Raw genomic sequence first — 16563 nt, 5'->3', positions numbered from 1 at the left:
AGTAACAAGCGGTGTTCCTCAGTGGTAGGTATTGGGACCGGTGCTGTTTAACACCTTTATTGGCAACATGGACAGTGGGATTGAAGGCACCCTCAGCACATTTGCCAATGACACCAAGCTGCGTGGTGTGGTCAACACGCTGGAGGGAAGGGATGCCATCCAGAGGGACCTTGACAGGCTTGAGAGGTGGGCCTGTGCGAACCTCATGAAGTTCAACAAGGCCAAGTGCAAGGTCCTGCACCTGCGTCGGGGCAATCCCAAGCCCAAGTGCAGACTGGGTGGAGGATGGGTTGAGGGATGATCTGAGGAGCAGGGCTTAGGGGTCCTAGTTGAGAAGAAGCTCAACATGACCCGGCAGTGCACACTCACAGCCCACAAAGCTAACCGTATCCTGGGCTGCATCAAAAGCAGCGTGGCCAGCAGGTTGAGGGAGGTGATTCTGCCCCTCTACTCCGCTCTGGTGAGACCCCAGCGCAGGAAAGACCCGGACCTGCTGGAGCGGCTCCAGAGGAGGCCACAAAAATTGTCCAACGGATGGAACTCCTCTCCTATGAGGAAAGGTTGAAAGAGTTGGGTCTTTTCAGCCTGGAGAAGAGAAGGCTGCGGGGAGGCCTTATAGCAGCCTTCCAGTACCTGAAGGGGCCTACAGGAAAGCTGGAAAGGGACTTTTTACAAGGGCATGCAGAGGTAGGACAAGGGGTAATGGTTTTAAACTAAAAGAGGGTAGATTCAGATTAGATATTGGGAAGAAAATCTTACCATGAGGGTGGTGAGGCACTGCAACAGGTTGCCCAGAGATGCTCCCTCCCTGGAAGTGTTCAAGGCCAGGTTGGACGGGGCTTTGAGCAACCTGGTCTAGTGGAAGGTGTCCCTGCCCATGGCAGGGGGGTTGGAACTAGATGACCTCTAAGGTCCCTTCCAACCCAAACTATTCTTTGATTCTGTAATTCTCTACACACATATTTTCTCTCATTAAAATTTTAAGCAAGCATAAGGAATGCTTTACTACTTCTTTTCCTTTCAAGATAGCGAAATATAACTAATATGTGGAGACCATACCCTTACCAGTTTACATTGCCCTTGGAATGACTGACATTGGAAACTACAAAAAGGCTATATATAACTCGATTCATATGAGCCACAGTTGCTTTAAAGTGGATTTGGGTAACTGCAGAAATGCATGAAGGCAGCCACAACAAACTCTTGGTATAACTTATATCTCTATGGATACCGATACATAAAGTTGTTGTTTGCTACTTTAAATAGTTCCATTTTATTAATTCTTTCAATTACAAAACCATATGGTACAAAGTATGCCCAAGGATACAATTAAAGCAAATAAAGGACATTATATTTTATTTTTGCATGTATTTACTATTGGTTTTGTTGCAGGGGTAGGACTGGAGGGCAAACAGGTCCCATCTAGGAATCAGAGTCTAACTGTGCCAAAGCACTGAAGTTCTCTTTGTACTGGTAAGTAAAATATGTCTATGATCATCATATGACACTGAGAACAACTGCCATGGAATGGCTGAAGTCAATGCCATTCAACACTCTCATCCTCTCTGCAAGCAAATCCAAATCCAAATCGCCTATTAGAATGCTCCCTGCTAACTGGCCCAGGACAAATGTATGACAGCAAGTATTCTGACAAACTAACAGTACAGGTGGGCCAGTTCCAGTTTCTTGGCACCACTTCACTTACTGGCATACATATACACACGAATATAAATATTAACCACAGACAGACAAACAAAACCATCCTTCCCAATTCTAACACGCTTAAAAACTTGCGTCAGCTAAACCATTTACGAAGACACTAGTAAAGCCTCAGTGTCACAGCAGTCTTTAAAAATTTCCATGGATAAAAGGCAGAATTAGCAGTAGATTGCTGATGGTGGGAGGAGCTTATTTGTTCTCTCCACTGTCAAAACACAATACTAAGCCAGATGGACCATTAGTTGGAAACTGCACAGTAACACACTCTCAGTATTTTCTAAACTCCAATCTGATCATTCACAGTGAAAATTTTTCCTAATAGAAATCTCCTCTCTGTGCCTTGCTTTTTAAATCTTTAATGTTTTCTGATATATAAAAACAGCTGCCTTCCAATATTCAAAAGATGTGATGACATCTTGAAAGGCTTTACATACTTATGACCTCAAACACAGACATTAAATTATTATGAGAATATTTCACGAGAATCCACTTGGACTTTGATACACCAGAATCCTTACAAATAACTGTTACTTCCGCCACCTCTCCACAGTATTGCTAGACTTGGGGGGAGAGAGAAGGAAGAGGTGTTATAAAATTTTCTAAGATCTCTCTTTTCTCACTGATCGAACTCCAGACTTGCCTGATTTGTACTACTGCTCAAATCATGTACGTAGACTTACTATGCATTCTTCAGCCTGGTATTGTGAGACAAACACCTCCTGTTATCACTATCTCATGCAAAAATAAAAATTAAAATTGAAAGTGAAAGGCATATCTATCCTAGGTTTTGACCAAGAAAGCAAGAAAAGCCACCTAATTGAAAAACAGAGCACACAAGAAATACATTAAGAACATTTTGTAGAGGAACAGGGGAACAGATAGAAACAAACAAGCTACCAGGCAGAGATTTGAGTCAGGATGTGAAAAGACAAAAGGAGAATATTACTTTTTTTTGTTTGTTTCCTTTAAAAAAAAACAACACACAAATAATGACTCAAAATCTTAGCATGACAGCTAGGTCAAACATTCATATCCAGGAATGCTAGAAGTAAGAGTGAACAGAATAAGTGTGCTCAGAAGACTGCGAAGCCTGGGACTGGCTACGAAGCCAGAATGAGGCAGAGACGAGAAGCTGCAGGTAAAGCAGAAATAGGACTGACTGAGAACAGCCTTGTCCATTAGAAAACAGCTCTGTGGGGAAATGTGCTTAAGCAATCTTAATTCTGTCATATCTTAATCTTTAGTCTTCTTCATTTTGCACGTTAAATATATCAAGAGTAATTTTTTGCATGTATTACATATGCGCTGACACGATACTGCTGATTTGAAGTAGATCAAGTATTGGTTGCTGAAAGAATAATTTCCAACCCGGTGCACTGTATAAAAGCCAGAAAAAATACAATCTTACCTTAAACAAACAACGACAAACATATTCATACACAGTATGTTTCAATGAGCCAATAAGTGACTTGATTCTTTCCTCAGTATTACCTGAATCCTAAAAAGAAAGTTTGGATTTCAAAAATTCATGTGGAAGTAAAAATCTTTTTATATACCCTGTAAATTTCAGCAGAATGACACAAATATCTGGACTTGATGCAACACTTACTAGTTCTAAAAACATATTATTGAACTCAGCTCCAGCTATCAATGAGTAGACGATAAAACGAGAAGTTCATGCTGAAGCACTAAGAAATGAGTATTTTGGCCTTGAATATTTTCACTATGAACATTATACAACATTACATATAAAGGTAAATACATAAAGGATGAGATAACAGTTTGTCCTCCTAGCACTAACATCCTTGAAATCTCATGGTTTTCACTTGGTAAAAAATTGCTTCTGTACTGAATTACTATATTTAATGTTATTAAGTAGGTACGCTGACATTAAGTGCAGTTACTAAACTTCCAGCCAATTTTGGCCCAACTTAAGTAAACATTGTAGAAATTAGTAAATCTACCCTGTCCTTCAAAGCTTACAGACTAAAAGACTGATTATAACTGGAGAAAACTGAAAGAAAGATAGGATAAAAGAAGAAAGAACAGGAGAAAAAAAAATGTGAGGGAGGTAACAGGTAGTATGAGACTTATCAGAAACAAATTCCTTTCTAAAGTGCTGGAATTTGAAGAGATTAGTTTACAAAGGCAATTTGGATTCACAAGCTGATTTGACTAATACCTTTCCTATGTCTAAAAGATAGGTTGGGGAAAACGAAGAATTGGATAGAGAAGAAAAAAAAAGAAGAAAGCAAAGAAGGCAAAATCAGAAGCTGAACTTTAAACAGTTAACAGGCTGGAAGAAAAAAATTATGAAAGATTTTGAACATAAGAACAAGAAGTTAGAAGCTCCTATTGTGGAAAGGAAGTAATAGGTAAAGAACTTTAAAGAGGGCCAGTTCACACAGTCAGAACCACGTTCCTGGTAATGACTGGAGCTGAAGGAAAGCTGTAAGCACAGATGCCAGAATAAAGGGGAATCCAAAAGCGACATGATGAAAGGCTGGTGAATGCCTTTTTAAAGCGGAAACAAAGAGAAATAAGATGAATTTTGGAGCTGCTGAATAACAAGAAAATGAATCGTTACTCAGTGTGGGTTTTTAGATCTAAGGCGTGAGGTGACAAGGCATATAATTCTGTGCTTCAGTGAGAACAATATACTGGCCATTAGAATACAGAAAAGTGAAAATTACACTGTCAACGAGACAGGCTGCATGGCTGCTTACAAACTGTATGCAAGTAGATAAAGTTTTGACATTCCTTCAGGTAACTGAACCATGTAGAAGTATAGGTCTTTTCTTATTCTATCCCTTGTTGATAGAATAAGCGTTATTTGCAGATTAGATCATTAATGTATGTAAATCAGGCCTTCAGTAAAGTTATAATCAACCTTCTTTTCCTCATTCTCCTTAGACAAGGAGCAAACCCAATATTACAAATAAGAGTTACTTTGTTTTCAGTAACTTGCCATCGCACAGCAATTTTATGATTTATATGTAATGTAAGGTCATTAAAAATTCCATGTGTATGTATTCTGACTATCTACAGCACAACAGTTCAGCATCACTACTTATACATTTCATCATCAGTTATTACACATTATTTTCTAAAAATGTCTAATATATTGTACAGATCAAAGCAGACTGATTCTTCTACAGCATTAACAGCTTCAGAAAAAGAGAAAATACCTGCTCGCTTTGCAGAGCCCTTTGGAAAAGCCGCAAGAAAGCTGCCAGACTAAACCGGTACATATTATTAATTTTGGACAAGTCAGAGATAATGAAGTACATCTTGCTAGCACTCTCAGCTAATGGGAGATAGGCGTCCCTCTCCTGTGGATAAGAAAACCACACATATATATAAAAAAACCTGTCCGTTACTGCCATCTATGGGTTATAACACAAGTATTCATTCATCCCACCTAAAAAGCATGCAGATGACTCCTACTGCTTTAGAAAACTGAATCCTTTCCTATTATTCAAATTGGGGGACTTGCACTCAAGATTTTAACACTATCTTTAGATTTCAAAATCGGGAAAAAGCATTTTTAGCAAAAAATTCTTTAAATTATGAAGAACATTTTGGAAATTAATCCCTAGGGCACTGAGGCCTCTTCCCGCCACAGAACGTGTCCCAGAATTCAACAGAAAATTATAAACTGAACAAATAAGAACACAGAGGTAAACTCTGTACTGTGGTACAAAAACAGCACGCCAGATGAACACCATCGCCAACAATCTAATTTTTTGCAACAGCAAGGGATATATTAAGTAAGAACATCCATATGAGCCATACTGTTTGCAATCGCAGATGGCAAAAATAAAGTCAAAACCTATTACTTGGCAATATGTCCTTGGGGAAAATTCTTTAATTCAAACTGGTAGACCTTCAATTGTGTAGCTATTCACTATGTATAAAAATAAGGAATTTAATTACTGAAAATACTTTATGTACTTGCATATCCTAAACATCTTTTAATCCAAAAGATTAACTTCGTATGTTACTGATCTTATACTCCTGTGGATGTATATATCCTCTCTAGATAGGAGATGGCTATTTTTAGCAGGAAAAAAACGGCAATAAAACATTAAAATATTCTTCTACCTTATCAAGGAAACTCTGAAGTCTGCAAGATTCAGCAAGTGACCCTTGGATGAGTGCACTACTTGCTTTAGTCTGATTCAATGATTCAATCAGATCCTTATTTTCCAGTATATTGCCTTGTGATGTTGCAAGTGTCTGAAAAAAAAAAAACCAAGAAGCCCTCTATGTTCAATAAATAAAAAAAACTGTAAAGTAACCATTTTGGAAGCTGTCCTTCTTTCTGACCTGTACATACTTCTGAATCATTGAATGCATCAAGAGTATTAGAAAGCAGATGGTTACTCCAAAAACTGAGTTGTTTTAAAGAAGCATAGAAAATAAAATCCAAGAACAAGCTCCAAAAATCCAGATTGCCAGGTTCTGAAATGTAAGTTGACATCAAGATTTTAAGAATTATTTCTATGATCAGCCTCACGCACTAATATCCCCATAGTAAATAAAAATTAGAGTATTTTTTCCTCCATTTAACTAACAGATTAATCTGAAATCGGCTACTTGTAATGACTTCCTGTACCCAGTCGTTCACAAACTAATTTTTATTCAAAAACATTCCAATATCCCCCGTACAATTTAAGTCTTATTTCCAACTCAGATGAACATTCACACCTATAATAATTTGAGTTTCATAATCAGACATCCCTTCAAAATCCTTGAGATTACCCCACATTTTCCCCGAGTTCTGTGCAGACAATTTCACTTCTAATAAGAAGTGGGAAAAGCCTGAATGACTCACTGTTATTTAAAGGCTTTTACTAACCTTCAGTAAATAAAATTCAGTACAATTTTTTAGTCAGACACCACCACCAAATTGGCTTCATGTTAGTTAAGTCAGTTCTGAACAACTACCTGTAGGACAGTATTTCAGGATATTTGGAGGCAGAGATTCACCAGTTAGAACAGTGGAATATACTCCGTTCTCTAGTTAAGAAGATTTCAGGACAAGATAATCTGTTTATTCAAGGAGTCAGATTCCGCTATGTGGAATAATAGTGTAAACACGTATGTCTTTCACAGAATCACAGAATCACAGAATGGTAGGGATTGGAAGGGACCTCTGTGCATCATCTAGTCCAAATCCCTGCCGAAGCAGGGTTGCCTACAGCAGGCTGCACAGGACCTTGTCCGGGCGGGTCTTGAATATCTCCACAGAAAGAGAACCCACAACCTCCCTGGGCAGCCTGTTCCTGTGCTCCTTCACCCTCAGATGGAAGAAGTTCTTCCTCATGTTCAGACGGAACTTCCTCTGCTTCAGTTTGTACCCATTGTCCCTTGTCCTGTCGCTGGGCACCACTGAAAACAGTCTGGCCCCATCCTCCTGACACCCAGCCTTGAGATATAAGCATATATTAGGTCCCCTCTCAGCCTTCTCTTCTTCAGGCTGAACAAGCCCAGCTCCCTCAGCCTTTCCTCGTAGGAGAGATGCTCTAGTCCCCTCATCATCCTCATAGCCCTCCGCTCGACTCTCTCCAGTAGCTCTTCATCTTTCTTGAACTGGGGAGCCCAGAACTGGACACAGGACTCCAGATGGGGCCTCACTAGGGCAGTGTAGAGGGGAAGGAGAACCTCCCTCGACCTGCTGGCCACACTCCTCCTAATGCATCCCAGGATCCCATTGGCTTTCTTGGCAGCCAGGGCACACTGCTGGCTCATGGTTAACCTGTTGTCCACCAGGACACCCAGGTCCCTTTCCACAGAGCTGCTCTCCAGCAGGTCCACCCCAAGCCTGTACTGGTGTATGGGGTTGTTCCTCCCCAGGTGCAGGACCCTGCACTTGCCCTTGTTGAACCTCATCAGGTTCCTCTCTGCCCAGCTCTCCAGCCTGTCCAGGTCACGCTGAATGGCAGCACAGCCTTCCGGTGTATCTACCGCTCCTCCCAGGGTACATGGAATGTGGAAAGAGGGACAGGCCACTTGGGAAGAGTACAGGAACGTGGTCAGAGCATGCAGGGATGCAACGAGGAAGGCCAAGGCCCACCTGGAATTGAATCTAGCAAGGGATGTCAAAAAACAACAAGAAGGGCTTCTTCAACTACATCAGCAGCAAAAGGAAGGCTAGGGACAATGTGGGGCCGCTGCTGAATGAGGCGGGTGTCCTGGCGACAGAGGATAGAGAGAAGGCAGAGCTACTGAATGCCTTCTTTGTTTCAGTCTTTACTCCAAGGCTTTCAGAAGAAAATCAATACAGTACTTCAGATGGAATGCTAATGTTGCTTTAGGATTAACTTGAATTTAGCTAGATCACCTACAGCACTGACTTCTTTGTTGACAATATCCATGCAGCTCCTGTCAGTTTCCAATGAGCTTTAGGTTTCTTTCTTCAGGGTCAAAGAGTATTCTGATTTCAGTGCTAACAAGAATGACAACCTTGAAACCAACCTCTGTGTTAATATTTGGCCAGTTTTTGTTGCAGACATCTTAGGCATCAATGACTTGAAATTTTTCACTTGACATTTGAGACTGGACAAATGTGAAAGATTTTTGAGTTCCGAGATCACACAAAAAGTCTGTCTTAAAAAGTGTACATTTTTTGTTGCATCTCTGAACTCACAGCTTCTGGTAGACATTAAGATGATAAATAATGATCAACTTCAAATATGGAATTTTTTCAGAGAACCAGTTTCCCTCTGTCTGTAAGACAAATCTTCCCCATCCCAGTTTTTAAAAAAGGTTTGAGCTTAGTATTTGAGACTTAACAGGGAGTTTAGTAGGGACAGTAAATGTGGAAAATCAAATCACGTTAGATAATTATGTGCAAAATTCTAAAATGGAGCTATTAATGGACAGTCTAATAGAGTTCAGTTTTTTACTTTTTGAGGAATCTGTAAAAATGATCAGCTTATGCTAAAGTCCATTGTGCTGGATACTGCAAAGTTATATAACTCAGCTACAGACTGATGGTTTTGAGGCAGCAGGTCAATCTCCCTCCATCTATGATATTTCAGAAGCAGGGAGGACTTGAGGATCCATTCCTATGGGCATTAAGTACAGTTTCTGTGAAAAAGAAAACAGTCCTCTTCCTTGGAAGCTACCTTTTCTTACAGAGGTGTACAACTCTTTCTGAGCATAATTACTTTCATTAGAACAAAAAGGTAAACTGAAAATTGAGAATATGGATCTTAATGATGAGAAAATGTTAGCTGTAAAGAATATTACAGTTCATTGCTAATAAGAAACAATTGTGGAGGTTTTACATGTCTCTCTCAACAAATCTTTCCATTTTATACTGGGAATTTTTCCTTCAAGTTTTTTTCCTTTCACAAGACAGAACCATTTCCCAGCTTGAGAAAGTATCATTTGACATGATTCACAAGCTTAAGAATGTGTTTTTTTAAAAAACCCATCATCTGAAAAAGAAATAGCACACTTTTTAACAAAGTCCTCTCTTTTTTAATGCATTACAATTAACGAAATTTCTAATCAATCTAAACTAGCCTATATCTAGCCCAGCAATTCATACATTTAACTTCAACAAGGCTTAATGTATTGAAATACTACAGTTTCGTGACACATGTACTTATCTATGTTATTCTCCCAACACCCTCAGGCAAATAATGCTTTTATTTTCTCAGACTGAAAATTCTGAGGGCTCGTTATTCCAACACTTTCACCATCTTCATTCAAACACATAACAACAAGAACTCTATCTTATTGATCTAATAGATATAAAAGAGGTAAATTTATTTTACTTCCAAAAGAGATTCCTCAAGCTTAGCTATCTCTATCTTCTTAGCTTCTTCTTGTTGTAGGAGTTTTGTCTTCTCTTCTTCCAAATCCGGCTTTTCATGCTGAATTGTTAAAGCCAAAAGCTAAAAAGAAAGGAGATTATTCAACAGGATAAAAAACACCCTAATATTTTATATTATATATTCATTAATTATACAGCGTGATAAATACTCATTAATCATATACCAGTATATAGTTTATATTTTTGACAGTAGACTTCTGAGGGTTTACTCATTTGCACCAGACATCCAACAGCTTTAAATCTGTGTACACATCCAGGATATCCTGCAGCACCAAGTATAACCCAGGAACTACTGTGCCCCGTGCCTTTGTGTATAACAGCAGATGCAAGCCACGTGAGATACTCCAGGACATCTCAAAAGGCACTGGATCACTTACTAAGTACACTGACTGCCACCCTTTTACACTGAGACCTAAACCTTTGCACTACAATCTGAATCACATCCGTGTTTAAATGATTGGCAGTCTTCTTTAATGTATGTACTGTTATTAGACATAAAAAGAACTAGATGATAGAAAGCACAAACTGGAAAGAACGGCAACGAATTTCTTTCCAGCAAGTCTACCAAAAGTCAAAACCCTCTCCTGCCAACAAAAAGAGAAAACAAAAAACAAAGCTTTTTTCCCCCCTGTATTTCCACTTGAAGAGAGGGTGATTGCATGATGTTGATTCCCTATTTTCAGTGCGGAGAGGAAATCCATACGGTTATCCAAGCTTCACGTTTTGAATTATATCTTACTTCTCAACTTCTCATTTACATCTCATTCTAAGCCTCTTGTTAGTTTGGAAAAACTTGTTTCATACCAAATAATGTGGTGTTTTTCTTCACTTAAATTATCTTCTTTTTTTTTATCTCTTCCATCTGTACACTACGTTTTGCTTCCCACATTTTATAGAAAAAAACTCAAAAGCTATTAGTATTTTGGAGGAAACAAAATATACTTTTTTGTTATTTAATTACATTTTTCCTGTACACAAAGTATCTTCATGCTAGCATTACTCTCTAACTAGGACACTGGAGAGGAACAACAGAAATGTTTTCATGGTACCATAAATGCATCCTGAACAGAAAATAGAAGCTTAGGAATTAATCTGTTGCAACTGAAGCCAATGAGACAGTTTGTATTTTCTCAATTGGACTGACTACTTGGTTCCAAAGTACATAAAAACAAGCTTTTAAAATTTAAATTTAGTTTCAGTATCAATTTTACCATTAATATTTGTGTGCTAGAAAATGTCTCCATGACCATTAATACAAACTGCACCACTGGGCTTCTTCCACAAGCTGGATGTAGCTATGAAAGTCTACTACATATAGATTGTTTTTATTCTAAAAGCCTACCTGTCCTCTTAAGCCACTTCCTGTTGTGGTAAAGTTTACTTCTGTAACAACAGAAGAAGCATCAGGTGGAAGGAAGAGATTTGGGTTCCTCGTTGACAGAAAAAGACGGAACTCTTCATTATAATCTATCATTTTTTCACCTATTTGTATAGCGTAACGGGGTCCTGTAAATAGTAAATAGATGTTATACTCACTCTGATTGGAACATTCTAGAATTATCTTAAAATAATGGTATTTCTATAATACTTTATGACTAAAAGATGCAAATATTATAAAATTTATCTATAAATTGTACAGAAAGAAAAATAAATTTAAAAAATTGAAGGAACATAAGCTATCCTGCATTGTTAGACAAGAAAATGCAATAACATAGCAGTAGTGTAAGAAAGTTACATAGTGAAACTATTTGATACACCAGGATAGCTTAATTATCCTTACCCAGTACAAAAAGCATAAATAGCAAAAAATGCACTTGAAGTAATATTAATGAGTCTTTGAAATCTTCAAAAAATGAAGAGGAGACTAAACACCACAGAAGACGCACTGGAGAATCCCCCTTTTGTCTAAGAATCCTGCATAATTTAAACATATTAATTTACATTTCCACATGGATACACCACTATCAAAACACATTAACCATAATTACATATTGGCTAACTAAGATGGTTCAGCATTTTCTGAATGTGATCCAAACCCATTAGATTTCATCTCTGGATCTGTTACATTTATTTGCAGAACGTTGATGTTGCTGCACAATCATAATTCTATTAAAATATTACTTTCTAAGATAATCGTTATAGAGAAAGTCTATGAAGGTAAAGGTGTTGGAATATCTCGTCATTAGCTTGAAAGAAAAATATTCCATTAAGAAACTGTCCATAAATTTGTCTTACTATAACTCCGCTTAATTCAATCACAGTATGAAAGAAATAGTAATTTATTAAATTTCTGCTGTCATGGTTTCAAGCTCTGTTTATAGTCCTAATATTTTGGCATTTCTCAATGCACCTGTCACAGAATGAATGTATGGCCTCTCACCACTCTCCTTCCACCACAGGTTTTCATTCTAACAGGGTCAGAAAAGAATAGACTCAAACAATCATATGACTATGTAAGACTTTGTCTCCTGATAACAAAAAAGAAGGAAAAACAGAATTACAAGATGAAAAGTTTCAAAGGGAAAATTTCCCTTCCCAAGAAATTTCTGAGGTGACATAGCTAGGTGCTTCTCTATTTTTAGTGCTAGGAGCAGATCAGAAATAGAGCTCTAAGCATAAATCTCTTGCTAAAACACCGCTAGAGATGAAAATCACATACCAATTTTGCTTCTGTGCCAAGCATCAGAATAAATTTTAGGCCTATGCTGTAAAAATGTCAAACAGAAAATGGAAGCTGGACAAAGACAAATTTATTGTGGTACATATATATTCACATTTTTCTTAATGTTTCATTCCAAGTAATGAAAAGATGTACAGTCATCACAAGCAAAACAATGCAGCCAGGCCTCACCTCCACATTTTGACAGAGGCGTGCGTGCTTGCTTGTGAAGTGACTGAAAAGAGTCAAACAGGGGCCCATGCTGCCTTTTCAAAAAACAGCTCCCTAGTTTGGACTGGTACAGACCTAATATTGACATAGCTTATTAATATGCAAAAGAAAATGCCTGAGTGTTACAAGCAATTTCCCTGAATAAACCAGTATATTTTAATTTAATCTGCTTTTTCCATACTTCCACAGACATATTAATCTCTTAATTATGTGAATTATCACTGAAAAATCAGTGAAGACTCCAGTAATACTGTATCTCTGCATCCCAAAGTTCAGCAGAAGCTAGTGTAAAAAAAATAAATTGTAAAGATGTTCTACCTAATCTCCTACAGATCTCTGAAGTCACCACTTTAGTGGTGCTCTCGACTTCTGCTGAGCATAAACAAGCAAGCACATCTGTAATGGAAGAAAGATTTAAACTAACATTTTCATTTCACTAAACATATCTTTCCAATACAGGAATCATAGACTAGTAGAACAGTTTGGGTTGGAAGAGACTTTTAAAGGTCATCTAGTCCAACCCGCCTGCAATGAGCAGGGACATCTTCAACTAGACCAGGTTGCTCAGAGCCCCGTCCAAACTGGCCTTGGATGTTTCCAGAGATGGGGCATCTACCGCCTCTCTGGGCAACCTCTTCCAGTGTTTTACCACCCTCATTGTAAAAAATTTCTTCCTTATACCCAGTCTAAATCTACCCTCATTTAGTTATAAAGCATTACCCCTTGTCCTATCGTAACAGGCCCTGCTAAAAAGCCTGTCCCCATCTTTCATATAAACCCCCTCTAAGTACCAAAAGGCAGCAGTAAGGTCTCCCTGGAGCCTTCTCTTCTCCAGGCTGAACAACCCCAACTCTGTCAGCCTTTCCTCACAGCAGAGGTGCTCCAGCCCTCGGATCATTTTTGTGGCCTCCCCTGGAGCCACTCTAACAGGTTGATGTCCTTCCTGTGCGGAGGGCTCCAGAGCCGGATGCAGTAGCAGATAAATGTGTCTAAGAACTCTGCAGCACCTGCATTTACTTTTACCATGTATTTACATTTAAAGAATTACTGCTACCTCACCTATTAGATTTCAGTATCAGTTGAAATGACAGCAAAAAAGAGTCTAGAGTTATTTTCAGTGCCCAAAGTTCATACTGCAAATTACATGCGCAGTCTGTGGTACATGCTGAGGAATTAATACTTGAGGCAGTAATGTAATTACTAAGGATAATGCAAATATACTTTAATTAATTATAGAAAATATTTAAAACATACATTGTTATATTTTTTTAATCCACTCAGTTTTTTTGATATAATTTCATCATACGCAACATAATTCAACATAATTCATGGTGAGATACTTCTATCATTAATATTTACCTTTGCTAAACTTTTAACACAATTTTTCATATCAGCCTTTCGAAGCACCTAAATCCAAAGCAGTTTATATATAGAGTTATATAGAGTACTTTATCTCTCCAAAGCACAGATAGCATAAAATGTGAATGTGTAGGTGTTTTTTTTTCCTTTCATTGCATCAGTTAGGGAGACTGCTTTCACCAAAATCCACCATTTTGCTGATCTCTATGACACCCCCCAATTCCAAAGTCACATTAGGGACAGACCTGTGTGCCGCCTTTAGTTTCAGACAAATGAAAGAGAAACAGCAACACCAACATTCTAAAACTCTGATTTCTAACTGCACAACCAGTTGTCTAATTTCTGGTCTATTTAAGGCCCAAGTTCCCAAGTAAAACTATGTGTTTGAAACAATCACTAGAAATTAACTTAAAATTTAAATTGTGAAGGGTTGATCTAAGCACTTTAATTCCAGTCAAAAAATGTTTTAATACTTTTCAACCCTTTTCCACTTACTAAACAAGAACATATCTCCAGCATATTTCATACACTGAAGTGTTAGCAGCAGGTTAATTTAAAAAAAAATGTTAAAAGTTAGAGGAAAACACTACACAATACTCCTGTTCACAGAAAATTGATTTTTTTATGATATATACATAGATAGATCTAACCTACAGAAGCTTAGAGTAAGCATTTGTAAAGATCTCAGTCATTTACCTTGAGCAATAAGATCTTTTCTTAGCAATGGGTAAAGTACAGGCTCCACTCCATCCATTTCCTGTATAATAAGTGTTTTCCCAAATCTCACTGCCAGCTCAAGTGCAGTTAGGAAGTTGGTGTCCTGCGCAAATAAAAATAAATACCTTTGATACATGATTTTTTTTTTTAATATTAATACTTCAGAATGAACAGGAAGGCATTATACCAGGAGTCTAAATCTAAAAGTCAGTAGTACAGCTGAAAAAAGCTATTACAATCATCATATGATATTTCAGGGTTTACCCACAAGTGTTTAACTTAAGCGTGATCTATTCAGCTGCTGACATACAGGCAACCTATTTAACACACCTAAATCTCCAAGCACTGCACCAGAAGACAGCAGGTCTACCACAGGTCTTGTGGCACATCTGTCAGGTGCACCTGGAAGTCCTGGCTAATTATCTCAAATGTTATTGGGCAGCTATGTCTCAAAACTATGTCTCAAAACTGAGTCAAGACCTAAGGACAGGATTCACATCGCTATTTAGATATCTAAATGCAGTCTTTTCCATGTAGGTGTCTAAACATGCACACAGTGTTTAAGATTCTGTTACAGTCAATGGAGATCCCAGACAATGCAGACAACAGAGCCTAAAAGGTAATCAAGCTCATCAGCTAGCAGGGAGAGCGTTCAGTCACCCAAAGATAAGTACCTAGTACCATCAGAGAGTATATAAAAGGCCTGCACACAGCTGGCAGGGATCTGCGGAACATCTACTTTCTGTTGAAGCAGTACCTTGAGGCTAGGTGGGTTCAGTAAGGGACTTTGGAATGGCACTAGACGCCTGCCTATGTGCATGCAACTGAGCCAAACCTCGCCAGTCATGTAGACAGTGACATATAGACAACTAATCTTAGGTACCTTAATCTCAAACTAAAATCCAACCTATTATTTCCAATGCAGATAATACAACAAAAAAATCATAGGGAAGAAATGCATAGAAATCCACTGAACTGCAACCAAGAATACAAAAGACCTCTCTGTTTACAAATCTTTTTCTATCTCCCTCTCAGCAGGATAGGGCAGCACAGAGGCAAACTTGCAGAAGTAATACCAGATGTGACCCTCCAATTTTAAATACTCTTATCTCCTCCTTGAGTAAACAAAATTTCAGTACCATGTAAGAATCATTGTAACCTAGAACTCTGTGAGAGATTATACGCTTCATGGAATATAACTCTATTTTTGGTGGTTGCTATCACACCCCTTCAAAAACTGTGCTCTAAAGTCTGGAACAGAATGAGCTCAAGCAGAACAGAATTTCTAAGACAAAGAGTAAATACTGCACCTGTTGGTTAATAACTTCCAAACGCGATTCCTTCAAATGTGTCTTCAACCATTCAGTAGCCCGGAAAGAAGGGTCTATCAAAAATGGGCAAACTTTACTCTAGGAGGAAAAAAAAAAAAAATACATATATATATACACACATATATTTACTGAAATCTATTTTGTTTAAGAATAAAATTGAATGGAGTTCTTTCTTTCTCCAAACTAATGGTATAGTCTTTTTAAAATCTTTTTCATAAACAAACTATTTAAATAAACAATAACAGCCTAATAACAACAATAACCAATGATAGAAGGAATTTTATGTCTTTTATTTTATTTCTTCTTTAAAAAAACAAAAAGTACCCAAACCCAAAATTCTCAGGTGTTTGTCCTGCTGAAGTTAGGCAGTTCTTCACTTTCTCTTAAAAAAGGAATCTCTATTTAATGAATATAATCTACAGCTTTTGTTATTCACAACTGCTTTGAAACTTACAAGAGGTATTATTTTTCCTTTTTCTTTCTGTAGTGGGCAAAGTTACAGTACTTCTGATTTTGGACCTCAATGCTTTTTAGAAAGACTAATGACTATAAGTATTTTGCAGGCATAAAGATACAAATAGCATTTTACTCATGATCTCAAACAAATCCAGATCTCAAACTCACAAACACTACAGTGTATAATACTTTGGTGATATTGCCTAGTTACGTGTATACCGACGAGACAGCAGGTTTTCATT

The 16563-nt window shown here is 37.8% G+C and overlaps 1 protein-coding gene across 4 annotated transcripts in view; it reads right to left on the bottom strand.

Moving 5' to 3' along the window:
• DYNC2H1 (dynein cytoplasmic 2 heavy chain 1) overlaps positions 1–16563 on the bottom strand; it is a 193158-nt gene that overhangs the window by 101550 nt on the left and 75045 nt on the right. For 3 of the 4 annotated variants that reach the window (XM_075417967.1, XM_075417976.1, XM_075417994.1), the window contains exons 64-70: positions 15845–15943; positions 14514–14637; positions 10911–11074; positions 9510–9629; positions 5824–5958; positions 4908–5051; positions 3128–3217 (exon numbers count right to left, since the gene is read on the bottom strand). In XM_075417967.1, the coding sequence (XP_075274082.1) occupies positions 3128–3217; positions 4908–5051; positions 5824–5958; positions 9510–9629; positions 10911–11074; positions 14514–14637; positions 15845–15943 (876 nt within the window). The remainder of the gene's footprint in view (positions 1–3127; positions 3218–4907; positions 5052–5823; positions 5959–9509; positions 9630–10910; positions 11075–14513; positions 14638–15844; positions 15944–16563) is intronic. The other variant, XM_075417985.1, reaches the window with a different exon arrangement.

This window comes from Opisthocomus hoazin, chromosome 1 (genome assembly GCF_030867145.1).
Source record: "Opisthocomus hoazin isolate bOpiHoa1 chromosome 1, bOpiHoa1.hap1, whole genome shotgun sequence".
NCBI lineage: Eukaryota > Metazoa > Chordata > Aves > Opisthocomiformes > Opisthocomidae > Opisthocomus > Opisthocomus hoazin.
The sequence above is the reverse complement of the archived record's forward strand: the minus strand, read 5'-3'. Positions and strand labels throughout refer to the sequence as shown.